The 14307-nt window shown below is 35.1% G+C and overlaps 1 protein-coding gene across 2 annotated transcripts in view; it reads right to left on the bottom strand.

The window, feature by feature from the left end:
* Positions 1–735: 735 nt before the first annotated feature.
* The window catches only part of LOC148943313 (lysM and putative peptidoglycan-binding domain-containing protein 2-like), a 30245-nt gene continuing 16673 nt past the window's right edge, over positions 736–14307 (bottom strand). For both annotated transcript variants that reach the window (XM_089101429.1, XM_089101430.1), the window contains exons 3-4: positions 8402–8679; positions 736–1867 (exon numbers count right to left, since the gene is read on the bottom strand). In XM_089101429.1, coding sequence (XP_088957555.1) covers positions 1765–1867; positions 8402–8679 — 381 coding nt within the window. In that variant the 3' untranslated portion in view covers positions 736–1764. The remainder of the gene's footprint in view (positions 1868–8401; positions 8680–14307) is intronic.

Below are 14307 nucleotides of genomic sequence, written 5' to 3'. Positions count from 1 at the left end.
GTAATAAATTATTATAAATTATTTATGAGAGTGTTGTAATAAACTGTGCTATAATTATAAATCCTAGTGTAAGTAATCACCTAATCTTATGATCACATAATAATAAATAAAACTGAATAATCTAACAGTAAATTGAATAACTGTTGCTATTTCAAATAATTAAATATTCTCCCCTAGATTCCCCCCTTGATTTTTGAAAAAAATTTAGTGGGCATTTTCATTGAAAATATTATTGTTTGGGATTTTCATTGGATGAAATAAATAAGCAAAAATTCCGCTTGATTAAAAAGAGAAGACATTCCCCTTTCCCGTGTATTTTAATGAAATTGACAGCTCTGGCAATGTCTAGTCCTATTGATGAGATTCTTCAACTCTTTTTTGAAAATCATTCTTTTGAACTAATAACGCGAATGTGACAATAAGAATTCCTGAAAAACCGTTCTTAAACTTTTTTTATTGAGATTTCATGTTTTTTAGTAAAGGCTAAAAATATCTTATATGCAATATTGACTACTTATGACGTGCTCAGCAACCTCTAAAGAAAAAAGAAAACAGAAAAAAAACATAAAAACATAAAAAAAAAGAAAATAGGAGCATTCAAAACACATAAATAAAAATAACACATAAAAGAAATTGAAAATTATAACTGAACCTAAAGCTTCAAACGAAGTTTTCAAATTGAATGTAATAGCCATCGTTTTTAATATACATAAATGTGATTAATAGCATATACATACAATACAGAGATCCAAAATAAAGATATTAATTCCAATTTGTTTTTTTATTGTTCCTTTGTCTTGAATCCCTTTTTCTGGGAAAGAAGAATTACGAAGAAGACATGGATTTTTTAATTTTTAAAAGTTTCATTTTCCATCAATATATCATTTTCTTACTTCAACGTAACAATAGACCATTTTAGAGTTTCAGATAGATACAATATTACTGAGTACGCCCCCCCCCCCCCAACCCTTCTGAAATTTGAAAATAAAACGCAATTATTACTTATAAAATGCACTTTAATAACAAGGAAACGCAGTTTTTGGCTAAAAAGGCGTTTTTCGACTATGAATCTCCCCCCCCCTCAATCTGAATCTTATATTCCCACTCACCCTCCTTCTGTTGCAAAATGAGCTTTCAAAGTTAATTGTCTTCTTATTTTATACAGCCAAAACCAAAAATACTTTATACCTAATAAATGTAGGCAACCTTAGCTTAGTGAAATATGGAAAACTGAAATTTTACAGATGAGGAAATAACGTCCTTTCCTTACGGGTTTCGAACGTTTTTCTAACGTATTTCGAACGTATTTCAAACGCGTTTTCCTTATGCGTATACCCCCGCTTTTACAACCTAGAAGCTTCGTACCACTCATCAATATACGACAAAAAAAAAAAGAACGAAACAAAATTAAGAAAAAAATGAACACAAACGAGAGCCATTTTAGGCATTGAATAAAGCAATAGGATAAAGTAGATGTTTTAGCGCAGACTCGCACTGAGGACGCTTAAGCGGAGGACGAAGTTTTTTTTGTCATACGTCATTTGCAACCAGTGTAGTCAATAATCTCCTAAAGGAGGTTGAGCTGTATTCACATACATTTGTAAGTTTTGAGAACATTTATCCTCTCATACGTTATAATATCAAATTAAATAATAGCTCCAGTCAACGACAGAAAAACGCACGTCAAGCCACTGACGACATAAACTCATGAACAGGTACTAAATATCTTTCCTTTGAAAACAACAGAGTTGCCAAGTATCAAATTCAACAATCTGCTTCATAGCCCCCATTTTGATATGATATCAAAGACGTTTCAGTAATCCCATAATTGTTCGGTTCCAATTGATCAACACGAAAACTCTCTAGTCTGAAAAAAAAGGAAACATGAAAATACAGAAAAATGACGCTCAACAGTTCGTAAATTTCACGAAGGACGACTTTCCACCTTATATATATACATATATATATATATATATATATATATATATATATATATATATATATATATATATATATATATATATATATATATATATATATATATATATATATATATATAGTATATATATAGTATATATATATATATATATATATATATATATATATATATATATATATATATATATATATATATATATATACACACACACACACACACACACACACACACACACACACACACACACACACACACACACACACACACACACACACACACACACACACACACACACACACACATATATATATATATATATATATATATATATATATATATATATATATATATATATATATATATATATATATATATATATATGGACAGCGATGGTCTTTCAATAAAACACCTCAAGCATTTACTTGAATACTTCTATTTCCATCTTCAGCTTATCTTCCAAATGTGTATCTCCAGGGGTTTTGTTCCAAACTCGTTCCTGACAGGGGTCATTTCATCTGTCATCAAAAAAGGAAAAGATCCATGAAAGCGCAAATCTTATAGGCCCACAGCCGTCTTGTGTATAGCAAAGATTTTGAAAATGTGATCCTCTTTGGGCTTATGCCGGACAATTTGGGGACATACACCTTGGATTCCAGAAAGGTCTCGGGTGCCCAGAGGCTCATCGCCTTCTTGCTAACGTACTTATGGACTCTGAAGGAAAAGAGTCGCCTCTGTATAGGTGCACTATTGGTATATCGAAAGCATTCGATAGCGTCAATCACATGCAAGCAATGAATGGTCTACTACACAATGGAGTAAGTTCGAGCATAGTGAGTACTCTGAAATTTTGGTACGAAAATTCGACTGTGTTGGCCAAATGGAAAGGCAAAATTTCAGATCCTGTAAAAATCAGAAGAGGTGTAAGGCAAGGCAGCATTCTAAGTCCTCTTATTTTCAAACATGCCATGTCCAAGATTCTGGGTCGTATCTCACCCTCTCTCCTATTGCATAGCACTGACCTACCTTACTTGGCATACGCTGAGGACGTCCTTCTGCTCAGTAGATCCAAAGCAGACTTACAAGAGAATCGACTCTTAAGTGATTTTCAATCTATTGGGCTTTCTATCAATATTGATAAGTGCGAATTTTTGTCCTTTAATGCACCGCAAAGTGATTCTGTAACTCTCGGAAATCATGTTGTCCCTACAGTATCGGAGCTGCGATATCTCGGTATAACGATTGCGGAAGGAAACAATTATTAAAACTAGACAAGCAATTGTTAAGCAAACAACTAAAGCCATTAAATGTGCTTATGCGTCTGTAGTGCCGAATCGCAGACGCTACTCCAGGAAATCTCTTGCCTCGATTTATTGTTCAGTCTGCTCACCACACATAACCTACCTTGCCAGTTCATCCCTGATGCTGTCAGTGAGAGACACTGAAAACATCAAAAAGTGCTTCTATAAATTTGCAAAATATTTACTGTACATACCCAAGCCTTCTAGGAATTCCCGCCTTGAAAAATATGGTCTTAAGGAGCCATCTAAACAATGGTCTAGCATTCGAAATAATTCAGTACTAAAAGTTAATTTAGATAGACGTTTCTCACCTGCATTTACTTGAATGTCGTGAATTACACTGAGTGTTGTATCTTTATCTTTTTGAAGCTGATTTCTTTTTCTTTTCGGTTTTCTTTTTGTAGTGCTCCACTATAATCTATTTTGTAGATGGTGGGTGAATAAATGTTATTATTATTATTATTATTATTATATATATATATATATATATATATATATATATATATATATATATATATATATATATATATATATATATATATATATATATATATATATATATATATATATATATATATATATATATATCTTAAACATAATATATATATATATATATGGAAATATATTAATTAATTAACTATAAGGTTATGTATTATAATTTATTAGCACCTACCAGTAATAGTGTCATAGATATCCAACAAACTGAGTGAACATTTTACTGGGTAACTTTCAAGCTGATAATTTGCAAATGATCTGAGATTATTTATTAGCGTCTACTTGAAATAGTGTAATAGATGAACATTTTACTGGATAATTTGCAAATTTCATGGGAAGACGACCCCAAACCATATATAGTCTATATAAACCACAGGCTTTGTATATAACATATTGTAATAAAAAAGTATTCAGATTCCGCCTTGTTCAATATAGAGTCATGCAGGGATCATCAATCCGTATTATTAAAGGGCCGAAAGTAAAATCCTTGGGACCATTCTCATAAAAAACTTTCGTCCCAAAATTTGTAGGTATATATGTGATGTACCAATGATGACTCTCTTTAAGTCGGGGATTACTTGAAGCATAAGTATAAAGATCCTCCAGGACCACCGTTAGTGCTCAGGGCGTTGAATCGACGTTTCAGTTGCTGGTTCTTTTTTTATTAGGATGAGTAAGATGCATAGATTGCGTCTTAAAGATAATAGGATTAAGATCCTCCGGGGCCATTGCTGGTGCTCAGGGTCAAATCAACATTTCAGTTGCTGGGTCTTTTTATAGAGACTAGTGAGATGCATTGATTGCGTCTTAAAGATAAAAGGATAAACATCCTCCAGGGCCATTGCTGCTGCTCAGGGCGGCGAATCGACGGTTCAGTTGCTGGTTGTTTTAGGGGCTAGTAAGATGCATAGATTGCGTCTTAAATATAAAAGGATAAATATCCTAGAGGGCCATCGCTGCTACTCAGGGCCTCGAATCGACGTTTCAGTTGTTGGGTCTTTTTTTATAGGGACTAGTAAGATGCATAGATTACGTCTTAAAGATAAAAATATAGAGATCATCCAGTGCCATCGCTTGTGCTCAGGGTCGAATCGACGTTTCAGTTAATGGGTCTTTTTTTATAGGGACTAGTAAGATGCATACATTGTGTCTTAAAGACAAAAAGATAAAGATCCTCCAGGGCCATATCTACTGCTTATGGCGTCGAATCGACGTTTCAGTTGCTGGTTCTTTTTTTCATAGGGACTATTAGGATGGATAGATTGCATCTTAAATATAAAAGGATAAACATCCTCCAGGGCCATCGCTGGTGCTCAGGGTCGAATCGTCGTTTCAGTTGCTGGGTCTTTTTTTATAGGGACTAGTAAGATGTATAGATTGCTTCTTAAAGACAAAAGGATAAAGATGCTCCTGGGTCATCGCTGCTGCTCAAGGCGTCGAATCGAAGTTTCAGTTGCTGGTTCCTTTTTTATAGGGGCCAGTAAGATGCATACAATGCGTCTTAAAGATAAAAGGATAAAAATCCTCCAGGGCCATCGCTGCTACTCACGGCGTCGAATCAACGTTTCAGTTGCTGGCTCTTTTTATAGGGACTAGTGAGATGCATAGATTGCGTCTAAAAGGCAAAAGAATAAAGATCCTCCAGGGCAATCGCTGCTGCTCAGGGCGTCGAATCAACGTTTCATTTGCTGGTTTCTTTTCTATAGGGACTAGTAAGATGCATAGATTGCGTCTTAAAGATAAAAGGATAAAGATCCTCCAGGGCCGTCGCTGCTGCTCAGGGCGTCGAATCGGCGTTTCAGTTGCCGGGTCTTTTTTTTTATAGGGACTAGCAAAATGCATAGATTGTGTCTTAAAGATAAAAGGATAAAGATCCTCCTGGGCCATTGCTGCTGCTCAGGGCGTCGAATCGACGTTTCAGTTGCTGGTTCCTTTTTATAGGGACTAGTAAGATGCATAGAATGCGTCTTAAAGATAAAAGGATAAAAATCCTCCAGGGCCATCGCTGCTACTCACGGCGTCGAATCAACGTTTCAGTTGCTGGCTCTTTTTATAGGGACTAGTGAGATGCATAGATTGCGTCTTAAAGGCAAAAGAATAAAGATCCTCCAGGGCCATCGCTGCTGCTCAGGGCGTCGAATCGACGTTTCATTTGCTGGTTCCTTTTCTATAGGGACTAGTAAGATGCATAGATTGCGTCTTAAAGATAAAAGAATAAAGATCCTCCAGGGCCATCGCTGCTGCTCAGGGCGTCAAATCGGCGTTTCAGTTGCCGGGTCTTTTTTTATAGGGACTAGCAAAATGCATAGATTGTGTCTTAAAGATAAAAGGATTAAATATCCTCCTGGGCCATTGCTGCTGCTCAGGGCGTCGAATCGACGTTTCAGTTGCTGCTTCCTTTTTTATAGGGACTAGTAAGATGCATAGATTGTGCCTTAAAGATAAAAGGATAAAGATCCTCCAGGGCCATAGCGGCTGCTCAGGGCGTCGAATCGACGTTTCAGTTGCTGGTTCCTTTTTTATAGGGACTAACAAGATTTATAGATTGTGTCTTAAAGATAAAAGAATAAAGATCCCCCAGGGCCATAGCGGCTGCTCAGGGCGTCGAATCGACGTTTCAGTTGCTGGATCTTGTTTTTTTTAGGGATAGTAAGATGTATAGATTGCGTCTTAAAGACAAAAGAATAAGGATCCTCCAGGGCAACAGTTGCTGCTCAGGGCACCGAATCGACGCTTCAGTTGCTGGGTCTTTTTTTTCATAGATGCTAGTAAGATGCATGGATTGCGTCTTAAAGATAAAATGCTAAAGATCCTCCAGGGCAATCGCTGGTGCTGAGGGCGTCAAATCCACGTTTCAGTTGCTGGTTGCGTCTTAAAGATAAAAGGATAAAGATCCTCCAGGGCCATCGCTGGTGCTCAGGGCGTCGAATCGACGTTTCACCTCTTGGGTCTCCTAACCGGGACAAGTAGCAAGCCTGTCGCCCAACCTTGCCACAGCAAGGATCGATAACCTATGTCCCGTATTGCCAAGCAGAGCATCAATCCACTCTGCCACCAAAGGGTCAGGTATTAATTAAGGAAAATTTATCAATAGCTAAATGCAAATCTGATACAAACAATAATTTACTATATACCTTGATAGAGATCCCTATAGTTCCTATCATTGCATCTATCAGAACGGGTTGTCAAATCCCTATCCAATTTCTTAAAATGATAAATCTATATCTGCTTCACGCCGAACCTACCCAAGCTCTGTGAAGACCAGGGGAGAGCTTAAATTCATGTAATCAGAACATATGTCAAAACTCATCGGAAGATTTCAGCCAATCCTTATGAATAGTGAAGTTAATTCACGTGCTGCACCTTTCCGAGGTCCAGACCCGACCCAACCTCTGTAAAGGGATGTTCATAAATTCTTGCCATCGGAACACATGTCAAATATCTCCAAGATATTAATTTTATAAATTTCTTTCATTGGTAATACTGAATTTAAATTGAAAATGAATGTGAATTACGGCGAAGAACTTACTTCTGAAAGGATAAAACAAAATTGTCATGCTAACCAATGGTCTGCCTGGAACAGGTACCAATCTCATGATTCTCTACCATCGGGCAGGATTGCAATACGTGGTTGGGGGCAAATCGTCTGACGTTACCCGTGTTTTCCGCCCAGATACCCATTTAGAGCTGGATCGACTCTGGCATTTTTTACAGTCGCAGTGTTGACTCCCACTCCAAATCAAATAACCAGAAATACCAGGTCTTGAACCCCTGCCCTCACGGACAAGGGATTTCAAGTCTAGAACGCAAACCATTTGTCTAGGACGGATCAATAGCAACTATAAATTCATTCATTTTTTTCCAAAATTTACGTTTTTTTGAAGGTCTTTAGCATGCTCTTTTTTTAATCCCGTAAATCTAAATTATGCATAAAATTTATTTATTTCCTTTTATAAGAATAAGGTTTAAAAAAATGGTTTATGGTTCCTCCCGTTTTCTCCCCTACAAATAACCCCTTCTTGTAAATATCCTGATGACAGGAAATTCGGGAACCACTTCCCCAGACGGGTTGAATCGGACAAAAATTTTCAAAATCCAAAACTATGGCATCTATTTAGGTGTCCAACCAATCAAAACGCATAACTAGGATATCTAGGACTTCCTATATTTATTATATCGTCTGTTTGTCCTCCGCTTTAAAACAGTGAACGGAAAATTGAATATTTCGGTTTCTGAACGTAAAGCATCTGCCCCTGAAAAATGAATTCTTAAAAATATCATAAAGTTTAATTGACCTAGCTAAAACGCTTTCTATAATTTTGAACCCTCTTTATCCATCATATTACAAAATCAATTGAAAAAAAGAAACAAACAAATATCAGGCGTGAGCTCATCCCCGTGAATTTTCATTGGGGATGGGGGGGGGGGTACAATATAACTTCTCAGGGGGAAAAGGCAATAGTAATGACAAATTATTTGACAATCTGAATAAAAATGCCCAGAATCCAAGAAAATTAGGGAGTGAGACCGGACCACGAACCCCCCCCCCCCCCACTACATTAGTCCCTGAGTAGACACAGAGTGTGCAAGTATCATCGCAAGGTATTCAAAATTTCGGTCATTCTTGTGCTAGAATGGTAATAAAATAATAAAAGGAAATGTCTCAAACCTTAAACTTTGATCCATAGACGACTTCTTTTTCAGCTTTTGAAGAGAGGAATCAATTCTACTGAAAAAATCATCAGCATTTTCATTATTAATACTACTATTCTGAGAATCCGGAATCATAACAAGATCAGTTTCACTATCCTCAGAATTACTTGTGCTGTTTAAACTATTTGGCATTTTGTCACTTCCTTGTCTAATGGGTATTCTTAAAATTGTTTTCTGCCTCACACACGAACTATCATTACTCCACAGTTGGTTATACCTCTTGATATCTTCCATCTGAAAAAAAAAAATTAAAAAGAATTTAGTTCGAATTTCTAACTGAAGGCTAATAATTTAATTAAAAAAAGAAAAGACAAATGAGGTTATATTCAATTTTGTATTTAAAGAAATTCTTTGGTGTGCATGTAACTTAACCCATTTAACTTTACCCTCGCGCCCAATTCAACCTTTGATCAACTAGACCCTATTTAAATTAACCCCCAGTAAACTCGATCCCCATTTAATTCAACCTTATGCAACGTGGCCCATATTTAACTCAATACCATTCAACACGATCCCATTAATCTAACCTAACCAGTGCTGGAGTTGAGTTAAATAGGGAATGAATTAAATGGGGTTGTGCTAAACGAGGGTTAAATTGCACCGAGTTATGTTGAATGAGGATTCAGTTGCATGGGGGTTGAATTAAACAAGGATTGAATTACATGGACACCGTTTTTTATACGATTTTTATGTAGGCTATAAAATTGTGAATTTCCAAGCACAGGAATTATCATTGCTCAACAATTATATCTTTTGATATTTTTCTTCTGGAAGTAAAACAATAATAATACCTAAACCACTGATATTGAAATTAGAACTGAGTTGAAAAATTAAATCAACAACTTTACTTTAAAACAAAGTAATAAATAGGTATAATTACAAGCAATCGTTAATTTAATTTTTTCTTAAATAAGATTTTTTTAATAAAAAAAATTGATTCTTTAAATCAGCTTTGGTGTCACATGCGAAACTATTTCAAAATTGGATATTCCTTTTGACATCTTTCATCTGAAAAAGAAACAAATAAGTAAAAATATAATTAAAGTAAATTTTATCTAGATTTAAATCAGTAATTAAATTTACAACAAAGAAACGGAAGAAATGTTATTTTAGTTATTAAATTAATTATTTTTACTTATAATTATGTTAAATAGAATGCCCAAAATTAACCGACTAATTAATTTATAAAAAAAAAAACCGCTAGAAACAAGCGAAGCAATGAAACAAAATTAACTCAAATAACGTCTAAAGATGCAAAAAAATACCAAATTACATAAAAACACATTCACACCTCAATGAGGAATGTCAACAGCCAACAGTGTATCCAGGGCGAGGGTTAGAGGGTTTGAACTACCCCCGGAATTGTTGTCCGACACGTAAAAACGAAACAAAAATGCACAGAAACAATTTTTTATACATTTTGTAAAGCTTTTTTTCTCGTAAACTTTACAAATAAGAACTGTGGGTGGGGTATGGTTTTCGGTGACAAAGAAGTTCAAAACAAGAAATTCGGTGTCGGCTGGATTGACACTCACGCCGATATTTGCATAGCCCTTGAGTAGATGATCAATATTAGCCTTTAATTTAATGAGAGATGTTCTAATCAAGACCACATCGTTGGAAAACCACAACAGACTCAAGTTCATACCGTCCAAGGAAAAACCACCAGATAAATATTGAGCTACGCTAGACTCTCACGAGTCGAACAGTATCGGGCTAAGAACTGAACCTTGCGACGGGCCATGATACAGCACATCCACCGATGAAAGTAAACTGTCAGAGAGTTTAACACAAACAAAGCAATAGAATACCAAAACCATAATACTGTAGCAAGTGTTAACACCTTGATCCACAAAAATCGAAATATCTTTTGGATGGATTGCTGAATCAAATGTGGCACAGACTCCCACGCTCACAGTTTATATAATTATCCAGTATGATCTTTCCCTATCTCACCCTTTATAAAAACCCGGACCGAGGTACGAGTGCTCCAGAGAACGTTTTTGCAAATATAAACATAAGCGGCATTAGACCTTTTCATTGGTAGACAAAGAATAATCACCTGCGGAACAAGCAATGACAAAACCACTTGGCCGGCTCACCAATAAGTGGACAATAAGTGCAGAAATAAGTGGGAGGAGCTTTTTGTTCACACCGAGAATGAAGAGCCAGAAATCATCTGCGGTAAACTTACTGGTATATTATATAAACTGTGCCCACGCTATTTGAAATAGGTACGCAAACAGCTTGATACCTATTCAAGCTTGAATACCTATTCACCTATTCAATTAGTTATTTTCAATTAAAAAAAGCTTTTTTGGTGTTTTTTTTGGGTGTTCATTTACCCCCCCCCCCCCCTAATTTGGAAAATTAGGGAGGAAGGAAATCAGAGGAAGGAAATCCTTCCTCTGATTTCCTTCTATTAACGACAATGCTAATGATATAAATTATGGGGTAATTACGAATTAAAATATATAACATGTATTTTTTTTAGTTTAATTTGACCAGTTTTTATCTTTTTAAGTATTAATTGACACTTTATGGTTAAATAATTGACTTACGAATGATGATTTATTCAGATTTTTCATTTTCGTTGTCGTTTTGACATTCTTTTTGCCAGTAATCTTGTTTTTTTGTTTATGATATTTTGACTCATAAGTCCAAATTCGGACCTTTGGGGCTTGTGATAGTGATTTTTTGAAATAAATTATATAATAAATTAATAAATAAATTAACTATAATATAATTAATTAATGTTGTTATTTGCCTAGTTGTCCATAGCATTTTAGTTAATAAGTGGCTTGACAAGCATTTTGGTTATCTTTTATAGATTACATGTAGAGAAGTTTGTGTTATGCCAATATGTTGGGTAAGGCGTGCTCAAACGCACTGTGAGATCTGACTAAGGACTTTAGATTTTGCCAAGAAAAAACGTGCAAGCGACGTGTAAACATGGAATCGAATCGGTATGCCTAATTGAAAGCGAAATTCTCTAAGATTTTACTAGCCTATTTCCCAATCTAAAAACATAGTAGCCTACTTTTATTTTGTGTCTATAAAAATCTATTGTCTCTCTATCTTTCTTTCTGTTCGCTGAAATTGTAGCTAAACTATTCAAGGCAGAGACGTTAAATTTTATGCAGAGCAATTTTAGAACCATAAGAAACGGGGATGGGGGATAAAAATTAAAAATTTCGACTATAAAAAAAAGAATGAAATGTGATGTAAATAGAATGTGTCCTTGTCAACAGTGCATGCACAAAACAGAGCACCAGACAAACACCTTTGCCAGTAGACAAACATATTTATTTTTATTCTGAACACAATTTCGTCAGCTAAAACAAGAAATTCTTTTTCATTTTATTCTTCAAGCGAACCAAATATTTGTCCATGTGAAGACATTTTTTTCATTGGGTTAGCGTAAAATCTGCTTTCCAAAGCGGAATTTGAATCTTGTCGAAACGTAATATTAATTTTAGGCACAGGGGTACCAATTAGGGCGGGGCCGTTTTGGAACGCTAGCTTTCAAAAAATATCTTTTTTTAAACTTTCAATAGAAAAATAAAACTAAAAAAAAACCACTGGACTTCGGAAAATACCTTTTTTTTCTTCATTACAAAAAAATCACCTCCTAAACTTCCATAAATTAGCACCCCCTGTTTAGGCTTCTTGATTGAGAGTTGCAAAGATTCAAATTGAGAACGGATTGGCAGACAAATTACACAAATTCTGCAAACTTTGGTTCACAATTATTCACCACATTGGTGCTAAAGTTGAATTAATAAATTGATAAATTATAAAATTAATAAAAGTTGAATTAATAAAATTAATAGATACTACTAAAAAAGAGTAGACTAGAATAAAAAATGTCTACAGCACCCAATCACATACAATATACTAATCAAATCCTCTGAGTTTTTGTTGAAGTTCCTAAGAGGTTTTAATTGAGCTCCAAAGGGATCCACATATGATCAAATACGGATCGTATTGTATACCATCTGACTTTATTTATTATATATAAAGTGGTAATACATTTATTTCTATTAATAGTGATAAATCAGGTGAAAAGATTGGCACTATGCCCACGGCCAAAATCATCAGATAAATGTCCTTATTCTCCCATTTATAAATTGCTTTCATTAGCACTTTAAATGAATTAGTTTTTCCAGCTTAAATATGACCAAGAAAACACATTGGCTTATAGCATTAATAATTATGTGTGAGTCATCATACTAGCTGATTTAATCTTTCTTCATTGATTTAACTTTCTGGACATGGTCAAATTGAGTCATTGATAAATGCTCCTCTGATTGGCTGGTGTCCTCATTGGCAAGCAAGAGAGGTGGCTTTACTTTTTCTGTGTTTATTAAATTATTATATTATATCATAAACATCATACCATTATATTATATAATAGACTATTATATAATTATTTTATATAATAGACTCAAACTTTGAAGAGTTAGCCAAAGACCACTATTACACTCCTACGTCATCACTGAGGGATGACTAGGCAACATGTCTCAAATTGGAAGCACAAGAACGATGCCTCGGGTGCACCTTTGAGGTTGTAGGTACCACCTAAAGATGGTATACCCAAGATAGTTGGGCTTGAAAACAGATCTGTAAATACATTGAATTGGGAATATTTTGTCCAGGTGCTATGGGAACTTGGGGTGGGTGAATTTCCATGTAACTCTTTTTACCATAATATATACAGCTCAGTAACGTCAATGGCAAAATTTAAATAGGTAGCTTAACTATGGATTTGTGGGCCAGTCTCTCCTCGTAGGCAGAACTTTTTAAACGATTTTTATTTAATATTCATACAAATTTGGGATTTGTTTGAATGACGGCAAGGTTCATTATAAAATTGTTGAGTCTTAGATAGGTAAGATTTGGATAGTGAAGAGCTTGTACTATATGTGCTATCATGGGCGTAGGCAGCATATTGTCTAGGGGGGGGGGGCAGTCGATAGTGTGATGGAGTTTTATCAACTGCTTTTTCCAAACCATCTGCTTTTTAAGCCATATCTAATTTAAATTTGAAGGTCTAGGGGGGGCAGCGGCCCCCCTGCCCCCCCCCCTCCCTACGCCCATGTGTGCTATTATTTCTTTCTGTTTTATTTCAAGAATTTAGTTTAATTTTACAATTTTCTTTTATTAAGACAACAGATAATGCTGATTTATCATCAATATTTGTTTTGTTTTTTTTTGTTTTTTTTTTTGTTTCTTGATTCCCAACATTTTTTTCACTCCATTAAAATCTTTCCTTGGGAAAGGTACATTAGATTCGCAATTTAATTTATTAACAATTAGATAAATTAGCAATTTTATGCGAAGTGGAACCATAAAACGTCTGAGTGAAGGCTCAGGACTCAAAGCCTCCACACCCTTAAAAAAAAATTATCGGTTGGGGGAATAAAGCAACAGGATTTATCTTCACTATTTTGTTGTTTTTTTTTGTTTTTTTTTTTTTTGTTTTTTTTGTTAGATTTCCAACATTGCTTCAGCTCTTGTGGAATCTTTCTTCAACAAAGTACAACAGAACAGCAATAAATTTATAAACTATTGCAGTGTGGACCCACAAAAACCCCTGTATTGAAACACAGGCCTCAAAGACCCATTGCCTCCATAGCCCTAAAAAAAAAAACTAATTATTGGCTGGGGAACCCAAAGTAGATGCGATTCCCTTCACCCTTGCCATATACTTTGCCAGCAGTCAAAGCCTTCCTTCCCTGCAATATCCTTTAGTTTGAGGTTGAAAAGATGGGAAAACTCCAGCCATGATATATTCTTAGCTTGACAATCTTCAAGAAGATGTCTTCTTGTTTCAAGGGTCATCATGCAACTGTGGAATCA

The sequence above is a fragment of the Artemia sp. Qi Xiang Cuo genome, chromosome 15 (genome assembly GCF_049724085.1).
Source record: "Artemia sp. Qi Xiang Cuo chromosome 15, ASM4972408v1, whole genome shotgun sequence".
Classification (NCBI taxonomy): Eukaryota; Metazoa; Arthropoda; class Branchiopoda; order Anostraca; family Artemiidae; genus Artemia; species Artemia sp. Qi Xiang Cuo.
The sequence above is the reverse complement of the archived record's forward strand: the minus strand, read 5'-3'. Positions and strand labels throughout refer to the sequence as shown.